The sequence below is a fragment of the Oryctolagus cuniculus genome, chromosome 9 (assembly GCF_051225735.1).
Source record: "Oryctolagus cuniculus isolate XC-2025 breed Fujian yellow rabbit chromosome 9, ASM5122573v1, whole genome shotgun sequence".
Taxonomy (NCBI): domain Eukaryota; kingdom Metazoa; phylum Chordata; class Mammalia; order Lagomorpha; family Leporidae; genus Oryctolagus; species Oryctolagus cuniculus.
In genome coordinates, this window is record NC_142875.1 from 133,266,263 (window position 1) to 133,281,678 (window position 15,416).

The 15,416-nt window shown below is 51.4% G+C and overlaps 1 protein-coding gene across 3 annotated transcripts in view; it reads left to right on the forward strand.

The window, feature by feature from the left end:
* PDZRN4 (PDZ domain containing ring finger 4) overlaps positions 1-12,659 on the forward strand; it is a 357,880-nt gene extending 345,221 nt beyond the window's left edge. For all 3 annotated transcript variants that reach the window (XM_089304029.1, XM_051850939.3, XM_051850940.3), the window contains 3 exons: positions 2,590-2,691; positions 6,289-6,405; positions 10,430-12,659. In XM_089304029.1, coding sequence (XP_089160155.1) covers positions 2,590-2,691; positions 6,289-6,405; positions 10,430-11,884 — 1,674 coding nt within the window. In that variant the 3' untranslated portion in view covers positions 11,885-12,659. The remainder of the gene's footprint in view (positions 1-2,589; positions 2,692-6,288; positions 6,406-10,429) is intronic.
* Positions 12,660-15,416: the final 2,757 nt, after the last annotated feature.

The window sequence follows — 15,416 nt, forward strand, 5'->3', positions numbered from 1 at the left end:
ACACTGAGTGCAGCAGCGCTGGCCAGCAGGTTGGCCAAAGAGGCCCTGATTTTGCAAACAGCAATAAAGTGCATTTTAATGCCACATTTCCATGGCAGATTCATTTCTTGCAAACAAGGATTAACTTCCGGCTCGGGAGGCCATAGTGCAGGTTTTTATAGACTCACAGAGGGAGGTGGCTCCACCTGTGTGAACACAGCCACACTGTTTTCTGATGGCCCTGCAAGAGTTAAGAACATGTCAGAGGTGGAACTTCCTGAACAGAGTCAGGCTCCCTGCTGTGGATGTCCTCATGGTGCTGGGGGGGGGGGGGGCTCTGCGTTTACTTGCTTTGGCAGAGCCGAGCCTTCTCTGGGGATTAAACTCTCGACGACAGTGAGACGAAAGATAACAGTGTCACTGGTGCTGTGTGTCAGCACTGGACACTCCCCACACGTCTGGCCGAGAGTTTGGCCCTCTCCTTTACTAACACATTCCACCTGTGTCGGGCACCTGAGAAAGGCCTGTTACCTGCGTTCATGAGAGTGGACAGGGGTGAGCTCACACTGATGTGAATGAGGACCCAGATGAGCTGTGAGTGACAGGCAGAGGAACCAGGGGAACGGGGAGGAATGGAACCAAGGAAAACGGGTGAGACTTGCATTTCAGGCAGGAGAGACGAAGCTGTGTGAGATCGGCCACCTCAGTCCCCTGAGGATCAAAGACGCCCATTGGGGAGGGGACCCGAAGTGATAGGTCCTCGTGAGACAGGAAACAAACAGGTGTACTGCCGCGGACTACTTAGAATTACTGTGGAGTGGACATAGGCTTCAAAGGTCAAGGAGAGCAGAAATTAGGAAGCCATTATTTCAAAAATGGCACTTAGTGTGGAATTGGAGATGCAGGCCTCCACCCCTGTGAAGCTTGCCTCTATCTGAGAAGAAGAGGCCTGGAATCGGCCCATGCGTTTCTTTTCAAATACACTTTTGAAGAACCACATCCTACCTTTCCCAGTCACGATCCTTCATTTTGAATCAGAGCTTTTTCTGTTTCCTAGTTCGATGAATTTTATTTTTGAAATTTTTTTAAAAAAGGTATGCACATAAAACTTGTAGTAGCTGAATCCCTCCTCTGCAAACACAGGTGTTCATTAAAGGGGTTTTCACGTTGATCACAGGAAGAAATCCAACCCAGGCTGTGTGGTTTCGTGACTATCACTGTCTGCTTTCTTTATGGTAAATGCGTTTGTTTTGGATAAGACTCCAGCAATCAGGATCATTCACTGTGGTCCAAAGATGAGACTCCTGGGCTTGTTTGCAGGTGACAGTGTCTGTCCAGAGTCCCAGAGACTGGGAGGGAGGAACGCTCAGGGATCTACTTCACAGAAACCCTTAGTGAGCAGCGTTAGATTAATTATTGAGAAGAAGATGGGCAGTACAGCCACATCTCCCATCTGTCTAGTTTGCAGACAACTAATACTTGTTTCACATGGAATTACTGAGGTCTTCAAGCTGAAATTCTTTTCCACGTATTTTGATGTTGAGTTAGGAGCGAAACTCATATTGCCTCTGCCTATTTGAGCAGTCCATAAAAGAAATAAATTTTCGATTTCCGAAGAAAAGAATTGATTTAACTCACAGCTAAATACATTTGGATGTAAAACTATAGTTCAAGGTCTGAACCTTAGAAAGTTCATTTATTCTGTGGTTATAACCTGGAAGTAAAAAGAAATCTCTGAAATGCTACGGGGATCTTCTCTGTACTTAGTTTACTAAGCTTGGTTTCTTTTGCACATTCTTTGAAAAAGTCAGATTTCTCCTGTGCTAATTTTATATATACAAGAGGTCTTCAAAAAGTTCATGGAAATGCATATTATGAAAAAGCTGTGTGTGAACTTTGAAATTACTTTACACCGCAGTAAACTTGTCTCTTTCTTCCAATTTTCCACAAACTTTTTGATGTCCCCTGGTGCTGAAGAGATGAGCCTGAACACGGTGCATGGGTTTGGTGGTTTCGGGAAGTGGGTGCCGGGGGTGAACTGCTCTTCCCTTGGATTCCTTAAGCACAGAGAGGTATCCCCAGAGTGGTGTTGAGGCCCCTGAGTCGGGCGCACACAGAGATAGGACTTGATTCAGTGAAAACCCCAGCCTCTTGGCCTGGGAGCGCTGCCTGCTGAGACAGAGCACTGCGGCCCCCTAATTGGCTCCGAGCCAGCACGCAGGATGACGGATTTCAGTGGCTCGCTCCAGTCCTGCTTCCCCCAGCGCTATTATCTCGGAGTGACACTTCCATTACTCTGAGCGGAGAAAGATGGACGTCACCTGTCAGGGGCTGGTTAATTGTGTTGCTAGATGTATGTTGCCAGGGCGCAGGTTGGACATTTATGAACATAACTGCTTCCTCTGATGTCCGCCATCCTTCAGGGATCGATGCGGCCCTTACAGTAAGCGCGTAATTGAGTGAAGGCACTCTCTGCGCAGGGCTGCAGACGAGGCCCCTGTGTGCGCTCCATTGTCCATACATTTACCGTAAATGAGCTGGTATTTGCCATTTGTTGTGCGCGGCTTGGTGGAAATGGAAACTAACGTGCCACTTTCATTTGTTTCCTAGATAAATGGGGAGGATGTGCAGAATCGAGAGGAGGCCGTGGCGCTGCTGTCGAGTGACGGGTGTAAGACCATCCTGCTGCTCGTGGCGAGGCCAGACTCCCAGGTCAGAGCCGGAGCCCAGAGGCTGGAGACCGAACTTGACGTTCATGCATGCATTCAACCTCCTTGTCTGCGGTTTGTGACTAGCCACGCTCACGAGTCCTGCAGAACAGAGCTGTGTGCAGGGCGCACCACGCCGGAGCTTCCCTAATCGCCAGCTTTGTCCCGGGCATCACAGGCTGCAGCTCTGGGCAGCAGCACCCCACGTAGCAAACGACTGTGCAGACACTGCTCACCTCTGCTTCCTCTTGCTGGCTACTTAAATAATTCATCCATGAAAAACAATTGACTTCACATGTTTAGTTCTGTATGATCCTTGCTTTAAGTTTTGAGCTAAAAAAAAAAAAGTGCTAAACTGGCCTAGAGAGGGACCCTGCAGGAACCTGCAGTGAGAGGATCCTTAGCCTCTGCAGGTGTCACCTGACATCTTTGCTGGGATGACTTTATCAACACAGTGTTCCGTGGAGCGTGGGGTAGTCCCCTGGGTAGCAAATGAATTTTAAGCTTAGAGCGAAGAGGGCATCTGTCCATCAAAAACAGTTTCTCAGGGGGTTTTTCAGTCTGGGCAGAGGAAGCTGTCGTGAAGGAGAAGGAGAGGTAATGGGGAAAGAAAGGGGCTGTTGGTGCTGCTGTTTATGTCCCGCCACAGAGCAGAAAGGACAGCGGCTTGTCACCATTCTATCCAGCTGTCAGCAGCGTGAGTGAAGTTAGTTATGTCGCCATTCGTCTCCCAGGTTATCGATCTGATATTTTTCAGACTCAGTAGCTACATACTATCTATAAATTACATCGAGGAAGTGCGTTTCAGTGTCAGCCTGGATCCTGACTTGAATATAGTGGTTATAAAAGATCACCCTTTCCGCATAGATTTCCGTGATGTCCTTGACCATTCTAAATGGCCGCCATAAAGTGTGCCGTGGCCCAGAGCAGAGCAGAGTCTCAGGTCTGAGGGCAGAGGAACAAGCCGCACGGCTGTGCTTACAGCACGGATAACATTGCAGCAGTTACCTAGAGATTTCTCCAACCGTTGACCTCCCCAGTCTGATTTTCTTAGAAAAAGAGTAATGGGGCTGAATATTTATTTGTGGAATTCTTGATATGCTGAAGGGAACTTGGTAGCCATCGGTGTTGTAGAAAAGACAGTTTCATCTTAGAATGCCCCAGAGTGGTCATAGTGGCTTGGTAGGAAAAGCACTGGGTGGCATGTGACCTGGTCCTGGTGTCTTCGATGGTCTCCTTTGGCTTGGTAGAACTGGTGCTGTCTGAACACGGGCTGCCCTGCTGACCCTTCCCCCAAAAGAGTCAAGGCCAGGGATGGCTCTTCAGGTGCCACTTTCTCCGTGGTTAACAAGCGATGGCCGTTGACTCCATGAGATGCTGGAAGTGTGTCCGCCCCTCAGTCCTGAAGAGCTGGGTGCCTGTAGCTAATTGAGTTGCCTCGCTAAAGTCAGATTTCCAGAGAAACCAGGAAAGAAAATGTGTTTTAACACCGTATCTGGGAAACGTCATTTTAGGCAACACACGGAGGGGAGACCAAGAAAAATCTCGTCTTTTTATCAGCTCCATTTTTCCATCACATTCAGTTACGTGTCATTATTGCATTTTTCCCCTGAAGTCTTTTGTTCTGGGGAAATGTGGAAGTTCTGTGTATGCTGGTTCTATTTTTTGAAAAATGTGTGGCGTGTTCTCGAGGTTCCTGGACGTGAGCTACAGACGTTCTGGGACGGTCCTTCCTAGACCTCTGTGCGATGTTCTCAGATAACTCCCTTCCTTCCTTCACTGTCAGCATTCTATCGCTGTGTGCTCATTTTCTTCCTCAGACCTTTAAAAGTACCACTTTTCTGTCCCCTGCGCCTGGGGACACGGAGACAGAGCGCTCTGGCCCTTAGGAGAACGTATGGCTGTGCCATTTGAGCCACGCAGGTGGCTGCTGTGTCTGAGATGGTACGTGTGGCCGGCCCTGGGGTAGGTGCATCTGCCTTGGGAGAACAGAAGTCCTTCCTCCCCTGCCCAGCCCAGCTCTAGGGGCTGCCGGTCTCTGCGGGACTCACCCCAGACTGCCCGGTGTGCGTGTGTAGTTGGGAAGGAGACTGGCCTGGGCCTGGCTGTGCTCTGCCTGCAGCCCAGAGAGAGCCTTGCCACAGCAGGCACACGGGCACCCGGTAAGAAAAGACCCATGAATTCCCACCTCTCTTCTCTTTATCTTCACCATCACTGCATTTAGTCCCCAGCACCCTCAGATGCACCCCTGTGTTGCACTCTCTGTTTCTAAACCACCACCATTCCTCACTCTCTGTTGTGTCTTCGGGGGTCTGGCATTTGCAGTTTTGTGACACTTGAATTCAAGATTGTAAGTGCACCGTGACTGGGTGCAGTGTTTGCTGCACAGAATCGTCATCGCTCACCTGCACACCCAGGTCGCTGCAGTGGCATCTGGACGTGTGACTCAGGCTGCAGCCTGATGAGGGGGAAAACTGGGTCCAAACTTTGGGCCCCAGGTACATTTGAGGCCGTAGAAGTCCCACGTGGCCAGGAAGTTGAAGATGGGCCTTTGTATGGGAGAACAGGACACCTCTGGCCTTTGCCCCTCTTGGTGCGTGGAGTGGCCTTCGTCCAGGCTTCCGGGCAGACGCTGTGTTTGCTAGGAAAGCATGGGTTGCCCGCGTGTCTGCGAGCTGCTGAGCTCCACTCGGCTGCAGTAGAACCGCTGGCAGGGTCCTCCCAGGGATCCAGTTCCCTTCATCAGCAGAGACAGCCCGTGTGCGTGATCCAGTGCCACACGGCCACGGTGAGGCACAGTGCCTGTGTGGACTGTCAGCACCGGTCATAAAGCAAGGCAATCACCAGGCTTCCACTTCACTTTGTGCTGGGTTCAGCGCGTGTTTAAGCACCCAGCATGCCCAAACAAAACCCTGCACACACTGCCCACTCTGCCACCCGCCCTTGACGCCATGTGGTCTCCGTGAAATTGGACCCAAAAGTGAATCCAAATAGACACAGCCTAGAATTGCCTTTTTTTCCCCCTCTTGAGAGGAATAACTTAGAATTTCCCGTTTTTGCACAAGGGAAGCCACTGTTGTCTATGAACTTGGGTGGCAAGCAGCCATCTTGTTAACCTGGCGGCATCGGCCTGAAAATTTCCAGCGTGCAAATGAGGACGAGGCATGGGTCATTCTGGAGGGCACCGTGTGGGCATCTCACCACGGGGTTGTTGTCAAGGAAAAAAATCCGATTGTCTCCTAGCCCTCATAGTTCTGTCAAAGTGCTTTTAACACAGGGACTGTTGGAGGTAATGAACGTGACAGCTGTGGACTAGACAGCATGCTTTTGAAAGAAGGTACCATTCTGTGTCGCGAGATGTCCCCAGCTAGGAGGCGAGTGCTGAGCTCTGTTTCAGGAAAGGATAAAAGGCGTTAAGAGCCCAATTTCTTTTTTCTATCACCTTTTCTTCTTTCCGAGGGGGTGAACTGTAGGCGGCTGGTGTTCTGAAGAGAATCATTATGATAAAAGGGACTGGTCAGGTGTCACCATTTAAGTTGACCCTCTTCTAGCCCAGAGTTCTCGCTAACATAATATCATGGACTAATGTATTCTTTTGCAGCTGGATGAAGGCTGGCTGGAAGATGAAAGGCATGGATTCTTGGAGGAGTTAAACTTGGAGACGTTGGAAGAACAGCATAATGAAGCAACACAGCGCACCGCCAACGAGGCAGAGCAGGTGGGGCCGGCCACTGAGCCACCTCGTGTGAAACGCTGCCAGCTTTTTCAAATGTGGAACCATAAATGGGGGGAGAACACAATGAAAGGGCTTGATCAGACAGCTCCGTCACAGCAGTCTTTACAGAGCAAATGTTCAGTGCAAATGGAGCAGCGGGAATAAGTGCAGGTGCTTTCTGTTCAATGTTTCCAGTCTGGGGGTGTCGGGGCTGCTGTGAGCACAGGACGGGCGTGGCCAGACGCTGGCCCCGGCCACTGCTCCTGCCTGATGGCCGGTAGTGAGTGGCGAACGTGCGTGTTGCTTCTCAGAATGCCAGCTGGAGGTGAACTGTATGCCTTGAGGTTACCCCCGCCCCAGAGTAAACTTGACCTTGAACTCTGAATGTAGGTACTTGAATATTCGCAATATCACCAGAGGAGGACGCTAGTGAGACAGAAGCCGTCAGTCTGTGCTGTGTCCTCGCAGCCCTTTCACACCTGTTCCCCTGAATAATCCAACAGCTCCTCAGTTGTAATATCTACTGCTCAGGTTGGGGTGATTGGCATCCTTTTGTCTTAAGGTCCTATTTTTATCAGCCAAAAAGTATGAGCTCCTGATGTGTTCTGACATCACACGTGGCACTGAGAACATTATCTATCTGTCTATCCGTCTGTCTGTCTCTGTAAAAGCCGAGTCCCTCGATTGCTTTGTAACTCGTCAGAGGTCCCGGTGTGGCAGGTGAGCCCTAGACCTCTGTGATTTGCCCACTAGGAGAGGACAAGGTGGCTGTATGCCAGAGCCCTCCTGATGCCTGCCGTCCGTGGGCCTGATGCGGCTGTGTGACCACACCGCGGGTGGTGTACTGACGTGGTTATTGTCCCATCCCGACAAGCGGAGCAGCACGAGGCCCAGGCTTCCTCCTGCTTAACCGTGCTGCAGCCCATGGTGCACAGGTGTCCGTGCACACGTGCACTAAGTCATGAGTTGGCACGCGTGATCTGCTCACACACAGCCACCTTCACCCCCGAGACGGCACAGCCCCATGGCGACTGCTGTTCAGTAAAGTAGGTCCAAGAGAATTTTTATGGGTGGCCTCAACCATGGCCACAGATACAGCTTTTTTTGGGGTGGCAGCTGCCGCTTGCAAGCAAGGCAGGCCGGGCTGCAGGCTTTTTCTCTCAGATGCCAGTGCCATGATGCAGCGTTGAGAGGAGGCTGTTGGGATGAGAGCCCGAAGGCGACGGCACGTGCTGGTGAAGTGACATGGTGTCGGCGGCTGCTTCCTCACCCAGTACAGACGTTAGGTCTCCTGTGGCAACACCGGGTGTCCCCGAGGTTATTCTCATTGGGTGGAAATAATTCTTCACCATGAGACTGAGAAATTAAAGGTTCCCATAGTTCCTCTCAAAGTCTTTTGCCCTGAGAAGCAGGAATGCTACATGGGAAATGTCTTGGTAGAGGCGTGGCCAACTTGAAGATCGTTCCTGACCAGTGATGCGGCAGCATGGCCTTAGCAACCAGAGTATCCGGGCGGAAACTGCTCATAGAGCAGCGGCCACAGCAAGGACACTCAGCTAGAAATTATGAAACGCGTATCCACGTGCAAAGCCTCTGGATGGAAAGTTGCTGTCTTGGGTCCCGTGCTGCTGGCTGTAGACTGGGTAGCTTAACTTACGCAGTTGTAGGCCATGGAAGATTTTTTAAGCTCGTTAGAAGACACGCAAACTATGGAACCGTGCGTGTAGTGACCTGTAAACTGAAGTGCCGAGTATCAGAGCGACCGCACAGGATGCAGACCGGGTGCCGTTTGGGGCGCCCTGTCAGCTCCCACTCAGACAGGGGCGCAGCAGGCCTCCCCTACTTCTTCCTAATGTTTGAGCAGTAAGCCACTTAAATCCCATCTCTGTACTGAGGAGAATACTCTAGGGAAAGACCAGGGACCGTCGAGTAACACAGTGGGGAGAAAAACAGCAGTCACCACGAAGGCTGCTTAGCTCCTGTCCGGAAGCCTCTGGTCACCTGCTCCGTCCTCCCCGGAACTAACAGGGTCACTTAACACAGTTGTTACTCTTGCTTCGGGGAAACATGAATGTGCCCATCTGAAGGTGCTGCACGAGGCTGATGAAAATGGGGATGAAGAGGTAGGCTTAGGGGGAGCACTTGGTGCACGTGGGGTGCCTGAAGCCCTTATCCAGATGCCTGGTTTGAGTCCCAGCCCACTGCTTTGGATGCGGCTGGGAGACAGCAGGTGATGGCTCTCATCCTTGGGTCCCTGCCATCTGCATGCGCGACCCAGATTAAGTTCCAGCTGTCTGTGTGTCTCTGTCTCTGCCTTTCAAAAATGATGGAGATAAACAAATTTTTAAAAAGATAAGATTATTTCTGTCCGAATTGAAACTGCATTTTTTCATGGTACTCATTTTCTGTTCCTGAAGACCGATCTTGTGTACAGATTTCAAAATGTTTGCATCCAAAAACTTGACTTTTAATTCAGTTTTCTACAGACTTTGAGAAATCCTTGTGTGTGTCTATGTCTGTCTCTGTGTGTTTGTGTGTTTAGGTCTGTGTGTGTTTAGGTCTGTGTGTGCCTGTGTGTGTGTGTATCTCTCTGTGTGTTTGTGTGTTAAGGTCTGTGTGTGTGTGTGTGTCCCGGTGTGTTTGTGTGTGTTTGTGTGTTTAGGTCTGTGTGTGTCTGTGTGCCCCTGTGTATGTCTCTGTATGTATATCTCTCTGTGTTTGTGTGTTTAGGTCTGTGTGTGCCTATGTGTTTAGGTCATGTGTGTGTGTGTGTGTGTGTGTGCACACTGAGACATAAAGCAAACACAGTCTGCCTTGTAGAACCATGTGACAGGAGAGAAAGTGAATTCATGGAGACGTGACTACACTTACCTCTGGTTGGGGCAGGACAGATGGTTCTGTGTGAGAGTCAGAAATTGCCAGACGGTGACATTTTGTGTGTGTGTAAATACATTTTGATACTTTGTCCAGATCTGGTGATCAGCGCAGCTTGGATTTTCCTGGGAGCCGTCAGTTTTCCTCTCAGTAGACTAAAACTCAAGTGTGAAGAAAGTTACTGGTTCAGAGTAGAAAACTGGGGGAAGACATGTGGGACAGCAGGGGAAGCCACGTTTGGGATGTCCGCATCCCTGGCCAGGGTGCGAATCCACTTTTGATCCAGCTCCCTGCTGGTGCACCTGCGAGACAGCAGATGATGGCTCAGGCACGGAATCCCTGCTACCCACCTGCGAGGCCCAGGTGAAGCTCCTCGTTGAGTCCCAACTGTTGTAGGCTTTTGGGGAGTGAACCAGTGGATGAAAGACAACACTGTGTGTGTGTGTGCCTGAGAGACTATACCTTTCATTTCTTTATTAATAAAAATGAATAAATTTTTTTTAAAAAATGAATAAAGCAGAAAATGAGTACTAAAGCCCCCTTGTTGCCTTTGAGAAACGCGATTTGGAACGGCAATGAGGTCCGCACCCAACGTGTGGCACCCTGGTGGCGGCGGAGATTCTGACGCTGGGAGGTGGCGTGTGGCCCTCGCGGCCTCTCTACCTCTGCTCATCTGCATCCCTGTGGGACCGGGCCTCCCGGCCTGGACAGGAAGGTTCTGGGATGCTGACCTTGCTCGTGTAGCATGCCACTGAGTCAGTGCTGTTTCCTGTGAACTTGGGGCAAGTTCAAGGTGATAGTGGCGTCTGAGCTCCAGGGCTGTGTGTTGCCAAGGACTCTCAGCCATTCTGATTAGCCTTTGGGTGTCCCCACCCCAGGCACTCATAAAGTCCTTCATTTTTACACCTGCACCCCAGAGGTCCCCAAACAAGCGAACCCTCAGAGGAGAAGTGCTTACTCAGATGTACTTAGGCACCTTTTGCTTTCTGTACTTCATTGCACAAAATGCTGCCATGCGCTAATGTCTTCATTCCTAAAATGTCATGGACGCTGAGATTAGAGCAGCTTTCTAGAAGACAGGCTTGTGCCCAGACCTGTCTTTCCTCCGTGCGTGCTTTCGAAACTAAGGAATTTCTTTCCCTTACTCTCGCAGCCGAAGAAGCAGGAGGAGGAGGAAGGCACGACGGACACTGCCACGTCCTCGTCCAACCCCCACGAGAAGGACAGCGGCGTGGGCCGCACGGACGAGAGCTTGCGCAACGACGAGAGCTCGGAGCAGGAGAACGCGGCGCTGGCGGGCAAGAGGGAGCTGGGGCAGAGCCAGGACACGCTGCGGAGCGTGGAGCTGCAGTTCCACGAGAGCCTCGTGTCCGCGGACTGCGGGGACTCGGACTGCGGCGGCCGGCACCCCGCGCACGAGGACTGCGAGCGGTTCCGGCAGCTCCTGGAGCTGCAGTGCAAGGTGCGCACGCACGGGCAATACGACCTCTACTACTCCAGCCGCCGGCTGGCGTGCGACCCCGAGGAGGAGGGCGTGGAGCACGAGCTGCAGCTGCTCAACGAGGAGCTGAGGAACATCGAGCTGGAGTGCCAGAGCATCATGCAGGCGCACCGGCTGCGGAGAGCCGCGGGCCAGCACGCAGACGCGTGGGCGCTGCACGGCCACCCCACCGGCGCGGACCTGCCGAGGGCCAAGCTGGACGACATCCTGGAGCACCCCGAGAAGTCGGACAAGGACAGCTCCAGCGCCTACAACACGGCCGAGAGCTGCAGGAGCACGCCCCTGACCGTGGACCGCTCCCCGGACAGCTCGCTGCCAAGAGTGATCCACCTGACCAACACCAAGAACCTGCGCAGCCAAGAGGCCACGTGCGGCAGAGCCAGAGCCGCCGAGCGAGGCGGGGAAGGCCAGGAGAAAGTGCTGGGCAGCGGCAGGCCAGCAGGCGAGGGCGAGGAGCGGCCGGCGTGCGAGCACGTCCCCTACCTGTCCCCGTCCCGCGGCTCGGCCTCCAGGGCCGCACACATCCCTGCGCACGCCCAGCACTACCAGAGCTACATGCAGCTGATCCAGCAGAGGTCCGCGGTGGAGTGCGCCCAGAGCCAGCTGAGCCTGGCGAGCTCGTGCCGGGAGCCGCAGCGGGGCGGCGAGCCCAGGATGGAGTGGAAGGTGAAGATCCGCAGCGACGGCACGCGCTACATCACCAAGCGGCCCGTGCGCGACCGCATCCTGCGGGAGCGCGCGCTGAAGATCAAGGAGGAGCGCAGCGGCATGACCACGGACGACGACACCATGAGCGAGATGAAGATGGGCCGCTACTGGAGCAAGGAGGAGCGGAAGCAGCACCTGGTGCGCGCCAAGGAGCAGCGCCGGCGGCGCGAGTTCATGCTGCGCAGCCGCCTCGAGTGCCTGCGGGAGAGCCCGCAGAGCGGCGGCGAGGCCCGCCGGGAGGTCAGCATCCTGGAGCTGAGCCACAAGAAGATGATGAAGAAGCGCAACAGGAAGATCCTGGACAACTGGATGACCATCCAGGAACTCATGACGCACGGCGCCAAGTCGCCCGACGGCACCAGGGCGCACAACGCCTTCCTGTCGGTCACCACCGTATGACGGCGGGGGCGTGACCGCACGGGCCACGGCCCGTTCTATTGCCTCGTTCAAGGTGGCGTTTTTATACCGACTCTTGAGACGCTGACTTCTTTTGTAAGCAAAAATACCTGCTAATTTTTCATTTCTTTTTCATACGCTGGTACCTTCTTTTTGGCTGGGATCTTTCTTTAACTTGTGATATATTCCTATTACTCATTTATAAAAAAAAAAAGTACAAAATAAAAGGAAAGAAAGCAAAAAAAAAAAAAAGGAGCCAATTAATTTCCTACTTTACTGTATCTATTGTAAGTTAAAATCTGGATTTATTTCTCTAGGTTATGTATTTTCTACTTTAATAAGAACTCGATGTCAGAACATTTCTAAGCTTGCTTCTTGGCTTAACGCGTATTAAAACAAGCCTGTTGGTTAATCACTTGTCACATCTGTCTTACGCATAGAATCCACCTGTTGTCCAGACTTGATGTACTTTCACACACCGATGGCCTTGTCTTAGTCTCAGTGAAGTGTAGGTGGACAATCCTCCCGTGGTTTGTAGTGACATTGGTCATGTAGCTAGATAACTGTGGTCATTGTGACAATAAAAGAGAAATAAATTATTGCTTATTCGTAAGAGACGTTATCAAGGAGTGTTTTATTTTCATTGTCCGTGTGGTTCCGAGATGTAAATCAGTTCTACATGGATGCCATTTAGAAGACTCCTAACTGTGGCTTATAAAATGGTCCCTTTTTCTATTACTTTTTTCAATAAAGTTGTCTGCAAACACTTTGTACAGGCCGTTGTCTCACTGTTCCTGGCAGGATTCGGTTACCCAGGCACAGGATCCAGCAGGCCGTTGTCTCACTGTTCCTGGCAGGATTCGGTTACCCAGGCACAGGATCCAGCAGGTGCTACACAGGCAACACCTGTTCTCACTCCCCTTGCCTGCAAACTGTCTGAAGGAGGCCAGGAGAGTCGAGGGAGGTGAGTGCAGTGTGTGCCTGAGTAATAAGCGAACCCCGAGACCAGGTGTTTCCAACAATGGGAGGGTGGAGAGTGAGGGTCAAACATTTTGGGGTCAGGGTTTCAATCTTTGAGTGGTGGCAGAGGGGAGGGGACACAATTTGGTCCTGGAACTAAGTGCATGCCTTTAGGTGAGGATTTGGGACTAGGTCTTGAGGTGTCAGCTTCACATACTTCCATGTCAGTTTAGTAAAAGGTGAGCTTGTTAGATGGTTAGATATATTTTTTTTAATCTAGCTGGTAATTAGGTAAGCATTTAAAGCACACCAGGCGTCACTACTATAATGCCCCAAGAGGGAAAGGTCACATAACCGCACACACGCAGAGGGGAGCTTGACCAAGTGTTCACTCAGTTCCACGGTCTAGGCTTAGGGTTGCCTTAGTCATGGACACACAGCATCCGCATCTTTCTGAAGCTCCTTGCCTGTGAAGGCTGTCCAGCAGCGCCGAGCTGTGGCACAGGACTCGGATGCCCAGCCTTACCCGGAGCCCTCTGTCCCCTGGACTCCTGGCCCGCCGCTCCTCGTGGGGTTGCCTGAGCTGCCCCTGGCCCTGCAGCAGTCTGCTCGTCTCTGTAAGTTCCCACGTGCTCCTCTCCTGTCTGCTGCTGCTGCGACACCTCCGTCCCAGGCTGTTGGGGTCACAGTGTCTCAGCTCTGGGCACACGCTGTTTGACCTCGGACGTTCATCCTTTGCTGTTGAACAGAGAGGGAGCTCATTGTCTCCTGCCATAGATCTGGGGTTCAGGGAGGGAGGCTCTCCTGTGCCCATCCCCTGTGTCTCTGTAAGCTCCTGCTGGAAGGACATCTGAATATTAATGAGTGTTAATGAGCTAAATTATTTTATTCATTTATCTCTCTTCCACACATTGTTCCTTTTGTTACATTTTTCTTACTTTTTTTTTTTTTTTTTTGACTGGCAGAGTGGACAGTGAGAGAAAGAGAGAGAAAGGTCTTCCTTTGCCGTTGGTTCACCCTCCAATGGCTGCCGTGGCCAGTGTGCTGTGGCCAGCACACCGCGCTGATCTGAAGCCAGGAGCCAGGTGCTTCTCCTGGTCTCCCATGCGGGTGCAGGGCCCAAGGACTCGGGCCATCCTCCACAGCAGAGAGCTGGCCTGGAAGAGGGACAACCAGGACAGAACCGGCGCCCCGACCGGGACTAGAACCCGGGGTGCCGGTGCCGCAGGTGGAGGACTAGCCTAGTGAGCCACGGCGCTGGCCTTGTTTTTCTTACTCTTTATCCCTCCAACTTCCTACTTTTTAAAGGGCTTTTACATGGAGAAAAAAAAAAAAAGTCCTATTTACACGTTAAAAAATTGGGGGTGGGCACTGTGGCACAGTGGATTAAAGCACTGGCCTAAAGCGCAGCCATTCCATATGGGCGCAGGTTCTAGTCGTGGCTGCTCCTCTTCTGATCCAGCTCTCTGCTAAGGCCTAGGAAAGCAGTAGAAGATGGCCCAAGTCCTTGGGCTTCTGCACCCATGTGGGAGACCTGGGAGAAGCTCCTGGCTCCTGGCTTCGGATCGGCAGAGTTCCAGCCATTGCAGCCATCTGGGGAGTGAACCAGCAGATGGAAGACCTCTCTCTCTGTCTCTACCTCTCTCTGCAACTCTGTCTTTCAAATGAAATAAAATAAATCTTTAAAAAAATTTTTAAAAATTGGATTCAAAAATTTTGAGATAATGACCTAAGGCAACTGAAAATTCTATCACTTCTACCTTTAGCCATTGTATGTCCAGTGAATACAAGTACATGGAGAGTTAACATTCGATCTAATTGTTAAATATTATTGCCTCATTCTTTGCAGACCTCATGCCTGTGGTCCTTGTATATCCTCTTGACACAAGTAGATCTGAAATTCCTTACATTTGAAGTACTGCTACTGATAAGTGCCATTTGGAACCAGCATGTAGATTTTTCCAGAGGAAATAGGGCACACTTTGCAGAAGGCATGTTCCAAGGTTCCCAATTTTACTTTCATTAAGAATGAATATGCTAGTCAATTTTTTTAAAAAAATGTTATTTCTCGGCTGGCGCCGCGGCTCACTAGACTAATCTTGCTCTTTGCGGTGCTGGCACACCGGGTTCTAGTCCCGGTCAGGGCACCGGATTCTGTCCCGGTTGCCCCTCTTCCAGGCCAGCTCTCTGCTGTGGCCCGGGAGTGCAGTGGAGGATGGCCCAAGTGCTTGGGCCCTGCACCCCATGGGAGACCAGGAGAAGTACCTAGCTCCTGCCATCGGATCAGCGCGGTGCGCCGGCCGCAGCGCGCCAGCCGCGGCGGCCATTGGAGGATGAACCAACGGCAAAGGAAGACCTTTCTGTCTCTCACTGTCCACTCTGCCTGTCCAAAAAAAAAAAATGTTATGTCTGTTTTACCAGTTGAAAAATTTTACTGGTTGAGAAATGTCTCTTTTAAAAAAAAATGGAAATCGAAGAGGTGTTACGTTTTATCTTTCTACATAACACATCTTCAGGCTAAACATTTTTTAGCAGGTGAATAATAAATTGGTTGTTCCACCAAGAAGTGTAATTG